We start from the raw sequence: 11,862 nt of genomic DNA, 5'->3' as shown, positions 1-11,862 counted from the left end.
CTAATTTCTCTCAGTGCAGACACATTGCACTTATCATTGCAATGGCAGGTCAAACTCACGAATCGTCGACATTCGGCGCAGTCCTCGGGGGCAACGAAAATCGAAGAGCAGAGCTGAATGTGAAGCGTGCCAGCTGCAAATGCCCGATCCGACCAGCCATAACCGAGCGAGGAATACCCTACTATAATAAAATAATAAATGAAGAAAGTATTCATGCGATAAATAAAATATGTATGTACCCTGGGATTCCCCTGGAGATGGAATCACTTTATTGCTGCGAAGAGCTTTTGTCGAAAGATCTCTGTAACCATCTTTGCCTCAAAAGAAGGAGACAGCCTGCAGTCTTTCTGGCCGAACCCAACCGAAGGGATCTGTTCGATTCGGGATGAACAGCCACGAGACAACAGCCAAACGGAAAGGGAAAGGGCAGGGCAAAGGGGAAGGGAAAGGAACAGGGAGGGGGACCGTGGCGCGGCAGCGTAGGGCAGGACATGGAATGGTGGTAGAAGTAGAGGAAGCGAGAGCCAGGCTGTTGCCACTGCGCTGCTGCGTCTGCTGTGGCGGCTGCAGCCAGAGAGCAGCAGCTTGCCAGGGGTTGTTGCAATATCCTGCTGCTGCTCCTGCTCCTGCTCCAGCCGCTGCTCCTGGCCTGTATCCTGTTGCCTTCCCGCTTCAGCTGCCGCAGCGGCAGCAGCAATTCAAACAGCTGCAACAATTTTTTTCTGCTGTTGTTGTTGGACTTTGCTTTTAATTTCTTTGGGTCGTCGTCACATCCCCTAATGCCACCGCGCCGCCCTGCCACTCCGCTATGCTATCTCTGGTTCCTGTGGCACTTGGGGTTGGAGTTGCCCCTTGCCAGTCGCCAGTTGCCAGTTGGTTGCCGGGGTGCATTCGGATCGGAGCAGTTGTCAGTCGTTGCGATCGCCAGCTAAACGAAGGTTGTGCCGCGGACAGTCGAATCCCTTCCCAACCCATCCCAGATCGAAGCCAGAGTATCTATCTAATCCTCCGCCAGCCATGTCGGGCAAGCTGATCATGAAGCGCAAGCGTGCGGATCAGCACAGCAGAAGAGAGCACGAGCAGCAGCCGGAGGAGCGCCCACAACAGCAACAACAGCAGCAGCAGCATCCACAACATCAGGAAGAGGTAGAAGAGCAAGGAGGACCGGAGAAGCGCCACCGACCCTTGACCCCACCTGCCGAGCAGCCAGCAGAGGGATACGAGGAAGATTCCCCCAACAGAATTTTGCTCGAGGCCCTGCAGAAGATCATGGAGCTGCAGTCGGAGCTGGATGCCTTCGAGCAGGACCTGGACGAGCGCGATGGCTACCAAGCAGCGGTGGCTGACGAGGAGGAGGATGACCAGGAAGGAGAGAGCCTTGACGATGACAACCTGGACGCCGAGGTGGCTGCCCAGTTCGCACCACCCACTCCTGGCCAGCGCAGCCAGGCCGAGGCTCTTGGTTTCGCCATGTGCGCCCGAGAGACTCTCCTCTTCCTACAGAGCGAGGGCATCCCCACCGAGTCGCCGCTGTACCAGACTCTCCTCGGAAAGCTAGTAGGCCAGAGCGATGGCCTACTGCACGCCTAACCGAGAGAGCCGGGCCTCCGCCCCTCATTCTAGTCACTTTGCTGCGATCTCACTGCAAGTAAAACGAGAGGGAACCTAGGGGATGATCACTCCCGAGCTGCGGGGTGCGTCACCCTGGGATCCGCGTAATCCTAAGCTGTTTACTCTAGTCAATTATTGTGAAGCAATATAAAAATGAGCGAAAAACAACAAATAAACCACTATATTTATATAAATTATGATAGAAAAAGATAAAGAAAGGCTTTTTTACTTATGGGGATGAATTTGAATCAAAGGTAAGCATTAGATTTCCTGGAAAATTTGCAGATTGGATAAGGGATTCTTTACAGCTACATCTACTGGGACCATGGAAACGAGTATCATAAATTTGTATGAATGGGTAAGGGTTACAGCTCCATACATTACAAATTCAGTAAGCAGGTATCTGCCACAGTAATATCCTTTTGATGACTAGTCACTCGTTAAAAACAGCTACTCTTTCGCGCTCTTTAGAATCTCCCAAATGATCATAAATAATGTAAACACAAATTCGAATTTATTAATTTTCCATACATTTTAAATATATTTATTGATTTATTTATTATTTGTGTTATTTAATTTTACATATAATAATTAATGAGAATAACTCAATCTCAATCGCAATATATTATTTCTTTGAATTCTCTTTGTAAGTATATATATCTATATAGTGTATATATATTTATTGTTGTTGTTAGGGCGGGGGAAGTTTTTTATTCGATTATTATTATTGAAATTGTTTACCTTTATTTTTTAGTGTTTTTTTGTATAATTTGTAACAACAATAATTATTTGTAATAAATGGTTGCATTTCCTTTGTTTATTTGCTATTTCATTTATTACTGATATTGTTTTAAAAACTAGATTTTAATTGTTTTCAACAATTTAACGTTTCACATGGTTGCAAGTAAATGTTTCTTAAGTTTTTGGACAAGATATTCTTTTAATTTTAATTTTATTCGATTTGATTTGTTAAGTCATTGCATTAGAATAAGTTGAATTGGTTCGCTCGGATCTCCAAAGATAAATTAAACAAAGTATTAAATAATAACAATTATGGGTGTGTCAATTGGTGACCCCGATGCGATTCATTTCTGACCTGACCTGACCACTTTCCTACATACATTTGGCACACGCTTGTTCTTTCTACTTAAACACTATACAGAATCCTCATTAATGGTTTCAAAACCAGAACAAAAAACTCGAGCTTCGTAACGGTTTGGATTCTTGTTATTCAGAGTTATATTGAATTTAAGGGACGGCGGGCAAGGGCTATCCGTTTCATTGTCTTCAAGTCAGAATGATCATAATGGATAGGTTCCTCGCCGCTTGCCCTGTCCCGTGTCGCGGGTTAAGTACATACATAGTTTAATATTGTTATAATATCGTATTAGTTAGCTGTCGGTTTAACTTTAATTTCGCATATGTGTGTAAATTAATCGAGTATTCATTATGGTTTCGTTACATTATGATTTACGTTTGGCTTTAAGTATTCTTTTTACTCTGTTATTGTTGTCGTATCTTGGGTTTTAATAAAGTAATCATTTGCAGCATTGTCCGTATATGGACCTGGTATTCACAATCTCTGAATAACTTGCCTATTCGCATATTTTACGTGTATTCATGTGTTCCGTTAGTTATTTGTATTCGTTTTAGTATTCGATATATTTAATTTATGTTGAAATGTCGTGTATTGCATAACTTCGTTTAGGTATTTTATCGTTTGTTTCTTGTTGTTGTTTGCTTGTGTTTTGCCTCACCGTAAGCCTAGGCGATCTCAGTTAATAATGTAAATATTATAATTTGTATGTGTATATATATATATTCTTTATCTTTATCTTGATCTTTATCCGTATCTTTATCTTTATCGTTAGTTTTTGTCAAATATATATGCATATATAAATAAAATTATGATTTCAAATGTGCCCTCTGTAATTATTTCATATATTCATGTATTGTATATATGTATATATTAATATTTATTTAGTTATTTAATCTCATAGATTTTGTGTCGACCCGACCCGACCCGACCCCACCCGACCGGACCCTCAGCCCCAGCCAGGTCTGTCCCTATACATAGCTTTGTCTTGCTTCGTCAGTTGAATTTGCTTTGTCTGTTATACTATCCCAGCTTTGAGCTGGGCCGCGAACCTAATTATTGATTCAACTGCCGTATCGATTGTAGCTCTAAGTAATCTTTCCATTATCTTGAAGATGTCTTGTAAATATAGATAAAAAATCGGACAATATATATGTATATATATATATGTATGTATGTATATGTGTGTGTGTGTGTGTGTGTATATCCATCTTTGACACAATTTTATCGTTTGTTGCCCACGCAAAAGTAAGTTTCAATCTGTAGATCCAGCCTCATCTTCATAGAACGTTAATCCTTGCACGCAAAAATATATATATATGTATAGTATATATAGATGTATGTATATGTTTTGTATGTTTCCATTTTGTAAATATTTCTCCCTCGTCATCCCTATATCATCTTATGCATTTAAGTGTACAAAGTATTTGTGATGTAGTTGTTGATGTTGATGTTGTTGTTGATGTAGTTGTTGTATTGTTGAAATCAGAAAAACTGCACTGGCAAGAACGGAAATGTACCAATATGTAGCGAAGAAGGATAAGCAGGTCTGTAAGAGAATGTTAATTGTATTTAGAGAGATGTTCTTGTTGTCGATCAATGCAAATAGATGATTGGATTTACCAATGATCATAGCTTTAGGCATATTCTAGCAGGATATATCATTACGAATTAAACATTGCAAATAATCTAAGAAAGCTAAAATCGCATCACATTGACGCATCTATTTGCATTGACTCGGTTTATTGTGTGCAAGGATGAAGGAGTTCGTTCTCTTTTGAATGGTTGCTTGGTGATGTTGTTCTGCTCTTTAAAGTTTCTTTTCAATACCTTACTAATAGCATATCTGGCACTGTAGCGCTTGTAGCGGTGTTTCTGTTGTTATTTTTGCTGTCTAATGTGTGAGTTTTGCTGCTGTTGCCAACGTTTGGCATTGCCCTCGTATAGGCATTGGCATTGGCATGGGTTGTGGTGGTATTGGCACTCTTTTGGCCAGGCATGGAATCCATTTGGTTGAGTGTACGAATATAGGCGGATATGGAGAACGAAACATCGTTGTTGCTATTGCTCTGGTGAAAGTTGTTGCTGGTATTATTATTGTTGTTATTGCTGCTGATGCTGATGCTGTTGCTGTTGCTGTTCGTGGTTTTGTTACAAATAGTGCTGTTTTTATTTGGGTTGTGGTTGTTCATGTTGTGGGCTGAAAGCTGCGGTGGGAATTTTGGTTGCGACTGATGAAGTTGCTGCTGATTTGGCTGAAAGCATAGATCTCTAGTCGACATCATGTCAAGTCTTAGAGTTTTTGCTCACCTTGGAGCTGCCACTGGCGTGGTAAAAGTAGTTGGGAGTGCTGTTTTTCGCATTTTGGCCCTCAGTTCCGTGGCTTGGCGTAAAGTTCTTGCTGTGGTTATGGCTGCTTGGGGTTGGGGCTTTCATCGTCAGATTGTGGTTTGCTGATGCTGGATTGGTGGCACTTGTTGCGCCGCTCACTCGACCTCCGCCGGCACTGCTATGGCCCAGTAAGTTTCACCTGTTAACATGGCTGCGATTGTGGTTGGAACTGAGGCCAGTGCTGCCAATTGCATTCGATTGTGAGCCACCGCCCCCAGAGCCATGGCCTCCACCTCCTCCCCCGCCACCACCACCCCCGCCTGCTATAAATGGAAGCCCCATTAAAGCGTTTCTCCTCAGTGGAAATTGCTAAGGCAGCTCACCTGTATAGCTTGGAGAATGCTGATAGTAGTCCCGCCGACCGTACTCCGGCTCATAATCTGTGTTATCGTAGTGACCACCACCACGCCCGCCGCCGCTATTGATGCTGCCCACGCCGCCCAGTATACTAGTGGGCGGCCCGTGGCCGTGTGAGCCATATGAGTAGCTGTCGTACGACTGATGTGGATCATAGCCAATGCCATCGTCATAGCCTCTTCTGTACGAAAAGCAACAGGTTAAATAACGATCCACTAAATCTGTGGTAGAAAGGCACTGTGACCCACCCATATGTCTCATCCATGGCCGTTCTGGCCTTTTCCAGTATGGACATCACCTTTTGCTTGGGGGCGAGCACATTTTTGCTGAACGACGACTGCTGTGAGCCCCTAAAATAGAATGCAAAACGATTAAAAAGTGAACATCTATTTTCTATGATATAATAATACCTGTAATTATGGTGCGGTGTGTTTTTGGGACCGCCAGGGTTGTTAGTGGGACCTCCGGAACCTCCGCTCATCAGATTGTTGCCACTGGGCATGTGGGGGGCCTTTTTGTAGCCGCTCTTGGCGTTGTCATTGTCATTGAGGCTGGTACTGTCCATTAGCTCCCGCAGCTGCTCCTGGCGTATGATGTCGTTGCTGTCGGGTATCAGATACTTCCTCAGCTCGGCCATGGCATAGGCGATCCGTGCATATGCCTCTGCTGGCGGGGCTATCGTTGATATCTCCACGTGCAGGTCACTGTTGAGGTGCGCATATTTGGGGTCCTTAGAGTTGCGCAGTTCCTCCTCCTTGACGCGATCTCGCATAGAATTACGGCCCAGCACTGTCATCTTGCAGAGCGTCTCCTCCTGCAGGCGGCGCAGCGAGTTGCCCTTGGGTCCCAGAAGTTTGCCAACAAAATTGAACTTTGGATGCTCTCTGATTGGCACTAGGACGCGCTGTGATATGCGAAGGGGCTTCTCCCGGTAGATGTCCGCGTACTTCTGCTCCCGCGACGGTATGCGCCCGGTTGTCTGTACTTTTTCAATCTCTGTGTGGGACGGACGCAATGCACAATGTTAGTTGGACAATAAATCTGGTTATGGGAGGTGGAGTTCAAGACCACTTACCGCCATCCAAAAGCTTCTCACCAATGGGAAACTTTCGGTCCATGCGATTCCTTTCGGCCATGCAGTCGCGTATGTACTCATTGGCCTTCTCGTTTATCTGAACACTTCCATTGCCATCGCCTCCATGATGGTCGTGGGCGGAACTGTCACCGTTGTGGGCACCGGGCCCACCGCCACCAGTACTTTTGCGCGGCTTGCCACTGTACTCGTTGTCGTCATCATTGTACGGGGAGAAGTCGCCATTACCGTCGTACTTTTCGGTCATGATGCCCGTGTTCGAAGCTTTGGTGAAATTTGGCTGCGAGCAAGCGAGCGGTGGAAAACAATGCAGGGAAGCTTGGCTATCTGAAACAATCAAAATCAATTAAGCGGGGACCACATGATGAGGCGGGCGAACAACCCTCGGGCAAAAAGCACACAGAAATCACTTTTTATGAACGCATTCATTTTGACTTGCAACCCACAAACACACAGAGCCACACGCACACACAAACACACACACACACAGTAACATATACTCTCATACACTTACACACCCAGAGGCAAGCTCTGGGGGCAAAAACAACCACCGTGCGAATTTCAACGCCAAATCAAATTGTTGCCCAAAGCCCACACAGCCAATTTGCTTTTGTAAACAGAACCGGTAAAAATTGTATCGTATTTTATTGTAAGTCTGTACATAATAAGTTGCTATCTCTTTTTCAGTGTTCAGCGCCTTGTTTGGTCTAGATATTGCACTGCCAATCTGCAGTCTCTCCCCTGCTGCACTTTCACTTTTCAGTGGGACGCAGTTTTTCACCTATTTTTTTTCTGTATTCGTATTCCTGCAATTTGCATCAAACAATTTAAGCTGCTTCGGCCAAGAGAATGGCAGCACGATTTTGGCTATAATTCGTTGCCGTACACACATTTACGATAGCCTTAATCAATGACGTTTATTACCACTGTTTATTAGCGTTCTAGTTAATTAATTAAATTTAAAATTTGTTGCGAAAAAACTGCAATTGAATTGGCGGCAGTGTGACCACGGATTTATCGTTAAAATATACCGTCCGACCCTCAGAAATATACCAAAATATACCGTCTCATTGTCAACATATACCGTAAATATACTGACGAATTGAAGTTCAATTATGTAAATTCTTCGTTTTTGATATTCCGTCGAATATTACTAGCTAAACAGATCTCTCAGCCGTGCCCACATAATTTTATCCCATTAATGAATCAATTTTCTCCTTGACAGGCTTATTTTAAACACTTGCTTTAATTGGATTTCTATATACCTTTAAAAATGAAATTTAATAGATTGATGAAATTGATCAAATATACCATTATATACCGATATACCGTAAATAATATTTTTGGTGGTCAGACGGCATATTTTTTCGCTGAATTCGCGGTCACATAGACAACATTTATTTTATAGACAACAAAAACCAATTCAACTAAAACTTAAGGGTGCCGGCTACTCCCAGGATATGAGTCACCTGCCAGTCAATCCTTTACACTGATTGCCCAAACATGTCCGATGCTAAGAGCCCCAACTCGTGCGTGGAAACACCCACAGCACCAGAATGGCTGTCGAAGTTGGAAAACCGTCGCGAACTCTTGAAGCGTTCGAAGCTGGGACATGAGTCGGGGGCCGGAGCACCCTGCACCGAGTGCAAAGACAAATGTCCGGGCCTGGATCTCCACTTCTGGCGAAAGGTTTGCCGGAACTGCAAGTGTCGTAAGAATCAACACATGTGTACGGATGATGACGCCACCGGGTGGGCACAGTTCGAGATTCTTGGCCAGATAAGGGCGAAGCCAGCTTGTAAGTGGTTCATCGCAAACAAAGCGAATAACTCATTATAAAAGATACTTACATTTAGATATAAAAATCAAGGCCCTTGCCAGCCAGCCGGTGCAACTGGAGTGGGTTCCCCCGAATGCGGCTCCCGATGTGGTGACGGATTACATGGAGAAACTGGGTCCTGCCCAGATACCCGTGGCTGGCAGCGATGCGGCCCACCGGCGGAAGCAGCAATTGGAGTTCCAGGTCCCTCCGCACGATCTGGATGCAGCTCTTTGCGATGGTCTGTCCGAAACAGAAGCCCGCCAGCTGCAGCAGTATGTGCAGAAGCTGCGCGAGCAATGCGTGGGCCAGGGAATTGTTGTGCGCGTTGGCAACCGCTTGACCCATGGCTATGTTGAGCATGTGACACCCCCCATCCAATCGGAAGCGGCCAACAAGACCTGGCAGTACCTGGGCCTCTCGCCCGTAGCTGATGCCACGCTGACAGAGCTTCTGTCCAATCCGAAGGTGACCGATGCCTTGTCCAGCCAGGCGAATGCCCAGCCCAAGCTGCTTGTGGCCTTCTCGGAGCCGTTGACCGACTCTATAACTCAGTTTGAGGAAAACGGTGCCCTCCAGGCACACACCAAGGAGAAGCTGCTGGGAATCAGCAAGCAGGCGCTGCAAAGTCTTGTGACCCATGGCGTCATCTATGACAAAGTGCTGGGCATGCTACAGGTAAGAATACACTTGGGACTTGATTTTGATGAACTTCATTAAATGAAATTCCCTTTTAGGAGAAGAACCTGAACATCTCAAGGGATCCCAAGTTGGGCCCCATCGCCGAGTTTCGCAAGGAGTACGTGCACAATCCACAATTTAGGGCAGAGATTAACACCATCTGTCCCCCACCCATGACAGCGGTAACACCTCTTAAATCCTCGCCAGCTACTCCCTTCAACTCCCCGCTGCCGCTCAAGAATCCGGTGCAGGCCAGATTCGGTGCCCAAATGCGACAGGACACGCCCATGCGACGCGTCAAGTTCGGCGGCGTCTCGACCATTGTCTACGACTGCGGTCTGCCGGCCAACATCGACTATGATCGCGATCCAGTCTTTGCCCAGATAATACAAGCGGAGCCCCTGAAACAGGCGCTGCTAGAGGCGCGGGCCGGCCGTCCTCCTCCGCCCGTAATCATTGCCAGCTCGCCAGCTGCCGTGGAGAGCCTTAGCCAGCTGCGTGGATTGTCGCCCACAACCAAGGGGCAGCTGCAGCAAGTCGGAGTAGACAGGAATATGCTCCATTCGGCGGTGGCCAATGGTCCGTACTATGACCGTCTCTTCCGCACCCTTCAGGACAAGGGAATTGAACACGACAAGTGCCAGTTGCTGCAGCCCATCAAGCAGGTGCACGACTGGCTGCTGAACGACGAGCAGCTCCTCGACGACATTGACAAGGTGTTCGCTGACATGGCCAATGCCAGTCGAGACATTGCCTATGCTAAGCCCTACGGGGAGTTGCCCACTTCGCAGAGCAGCGATTCCGGCTTCCATTCGAAGCCCTCGACCCCAGGCTATGGCAGCGATGATCTTACCCCCGGCCAGGGAAAATTCACCACCATTCCAGGCATCGAAGACATGAACATGTATCCCAACTGTGCGGGCATGGCGGAGCAGTTCCAGCAGCTGCGTCTGCAGGGCACCGAGCCATCAGCGAGAGGTGAGATTATTCAGAGGGCACACCCCCATTCCAATCTAATGCTACTATTCATGCTTTCCTAGAGCCCGTGCCCACCATCAACTGCGGCGATTGCAGTCAGCCTATTGGCTGCGGCGAGGTGGCCGTCAAGGCAGAACGTGCCGGCAAGGAGATTGCCTGGCATCCCGGCTGCTTTAAGTGTCACACCTGCCGCGAGCTGCTGGCCGACTTGGTCTACTTCTTCCACCAGGGACAGGTGTACTGTGGCCGTGACCTGGCCATCAAGCTGAAGATTCCACGCTGCAAGGCCTGCGACGAGCTGATCTTCACCAAGGAGTACACGGCCGCCGAGGGCGCCACGTACCACATAAAGCACTTCTGCTGCTACCAGTGCGACGAGCCGCTGGCCGGTCAGCAGTACATTCCCGACGAGAAGTCCAACATGCCGCTGTGTCTGCAGTGTTACGACAAGTTCTTTGCCGTCAATTGCAGGCAGTGTCAGCTGCCCATCGGTCCGGCGGACCAGGGTGTGGCCTGGGGCGACATCCACTGGCATGGCCAGTGCTTTGTCTGCGCTGGTGTCCAATGTTCGAAGTCGCTGATCGGTGGCCGATTCTGTGTCAAGCAGGACTTGCCCTTTTGCAGTCCCACCTGTGTACGCAGCCGGATTCCATGAAAAATGTCACACAGACTCCGAACGGAACCACTTAACAGTATTTCAATGTGACTGCACAAAGTATGAAAGCATAATGTAGCCCCAATACGAACATTCAACTGATTGCAACAGACTCAAAAGTGCCTAGAATAGATTTGAATGCAACGATATTTACAACTCCAAACACTTTTGCCGTGCCAATAGACCAAATAGAGTATGTATACACCTTTAGTATATATATATACAAGAGATATTTACACATTGGAAAGTATCATGTATACAGGAAACCAATTTTTATAACGCACACGAATTTTGAATAAAGCCTTTTAAAATTAGAAACTGCCTTTCTATCGAATATAGAAGGATTCAAATCCGATCATCAGGATATCGGTAATCGCATAATTCCTATCGATCGCAAGGAATAAAAGCTCATTTGGGGTATTCTTGAGTTTTGTTACGTATTTTGCTGGTAGTTTTTATTGGTAATTGCATTTCTCGTGTTTTTATTATTTAATCGTAATAATTCCACTTTTGTTGATCTTTCTGTGTATTTTTATGTGTATATGCATGATGTATAAAGTTCTTTCCAGAGTAGTTCATGCATTGCACAAAGCGAAACAAGAGAGGAATCACATTCACATATCGTATCTGCCAAATTACAATTGAGAGATAAGTGTTTTTATACGGTTCATATACATATATGCATACATATATATGTGTGTGTTTATTTCAAGGATACTTTCATAGATTAGTTGCTTTCATTTTGTTCAGTTCATTCATTGTATTGCTAAATATGGGTTTTCATGGGGAGCGTACTATCCATTTGCCTTCTCTCACAGAAACACCAAGAACGGAGCTCGCCAGTAGCTGCCATTTAGCGGTGGCAAATGAAGTGCTTTTGCCACCCATCACTAGGAAGTTTTGTTCGAGTTTTATGGGTTCTTTTCTGTCTGACGGTGGGGGTAGGGAAGGGCGGATGTGGGCTGGGTTTGGGTTCGGTTTCGTTTGGGGTTGAATTCAGCATGATTTCTATCGATTTCTAGTTTTCTATACTCTTCAGTTAGTTATTTTTGATCTTAAATTAACACTAAGTTGCTTTTGCTTTGCTTTGTTTCGTTTTGTTATTCTTTTGTTTAATATGTATTAATTACATTGATAATTAGTTTATTTATAATTTCTGTTCGTAAACATTTTACATGATA

The 11,862-nt window shown here is 45.6% G+C and overlaps 3 protein-coding genes across 3 annotated transcripts; 2 read left to right on the top strand and 1 right to left on the bottom strand.

Annotated features, from left to right (window-relative positions):
* Nucleotides 1–1,017: 1,017 nt before the first annotated feature.
* On the top strand, nucleotides 1,018–1,590 carry LOC6591306 (probable serine/threonine-protein kinase fhkB). Its single transcript, XM_002016093.1, has one exon. It carries the CDS (start codon nucleotides 1,018–1,020, stop codon nucleotides 1,588–1,590), a length of 573 nt encoding a protein of 190 aa, XP_002016129.1.
* Nucleotides 1,591–3,621: 2,031 nt separating this feature from the next.
* On the bottom strand, nucleotides 3,622–7,454 carry LOC6591096 (uncharacterized protein DDB_G0283357). Its single transcript, XM_026986101.1, is given in 8 exon segments — nucleotides 3,622–4,256; nucleotides 4,538–4,962; nucleotides 5,018–5,361; nucleotides 5,422–5,636; nucleotides 5,704–5,805; nucleotides 5,866–6,451; nucleotides 6,531–6,875; nucleotides 7,330–7,454. Coding segments are annotated over 7 exon segments (2,001 nt in total). The 5' UTR covers nucleotides 6,796–6,875; nucleotides 7,330–7,454; the 3' UTR covers nucleotides 3,622–4,192.
* Nucleotides 7,455–7,943: 489 nt separating this feature from the next.
* LOC6591095 lies at nucleotides 7,944–10,721 on the top strand. The gene is made up of 4 exons (XM_002016091.2): nucleotides 7,944–8,346; nucleotides 8,405–9,045; nucleotides 9,105–10,026; nucleotides 10,089–10,721. The coding sequence occupies exons 1-4, from the start codon at nucleotides 8,052–8,054 to the stop codon at nucleotides 10,679–10,681; spliced, it is 2,451 nt and encodes an 816-aa protein (XP_002016127.1). The 5' UTR covers nucleotides 7,944–8,051; the 3' UTR covers nucleotides 10,682–10,721.
* The last annotated feature ends 1,141 nt before the right edge of the window (nucleotides 10,722–11,862 follow it).

Source organism: Drosophila persimilis, unplaced genomic scaffold, assembly GCF_003286085.1.
Source record: "Drosophila persimilis strain 14011-0111.01,24,50 unplaced genomic scaffold, DperRS2 tig00000002-arrow-pilon, whole genome shotgun sequence".
Classification (NCBI taxonomy): domain Eukaryota; kingdom Metazoa; phylum Arthropoda; class Insecta; order Diptera; family Drosophilidae; genus Drosophila; species Drosophila persimilis.
Note: the sequence above shows the minus strand (reverse complement) of the source record. Positions and strands in the feature narration are given on the sequence as shown.

Bases quoted from the DNA above. Each gene is read 5' to 3' on its own strand.
- LOC6591306 (XM_002016093.1), top strand. From the start codon at position 1,018: ATGTCGGGCAAGCTGATCATGAAGCGCAAGCGTGCGGATCAGCACAGC.
- LOC6591095 (XM_002016091.2), top strand. From the start codon at position 8,052: ATGTCCGATGCTAAGAGCCCCAACTCGTGCGTGGAAACACCCACAGCA. The intron at 8,347-8,404 runs GTAAGTGGTTCA...ACTTACATTTAG, and splicing joins GATAAGGGCGAAGCCAGCTT to ATATAAAAATCAAGGCCCTT. The intron at 9,046-9,104 runs GTAAGAATACAC...ATTCCCTTTTAG, and splicing joins AAGTGCTGGGCATGCTACAG to GAGAAGAACCTGAACATCTC.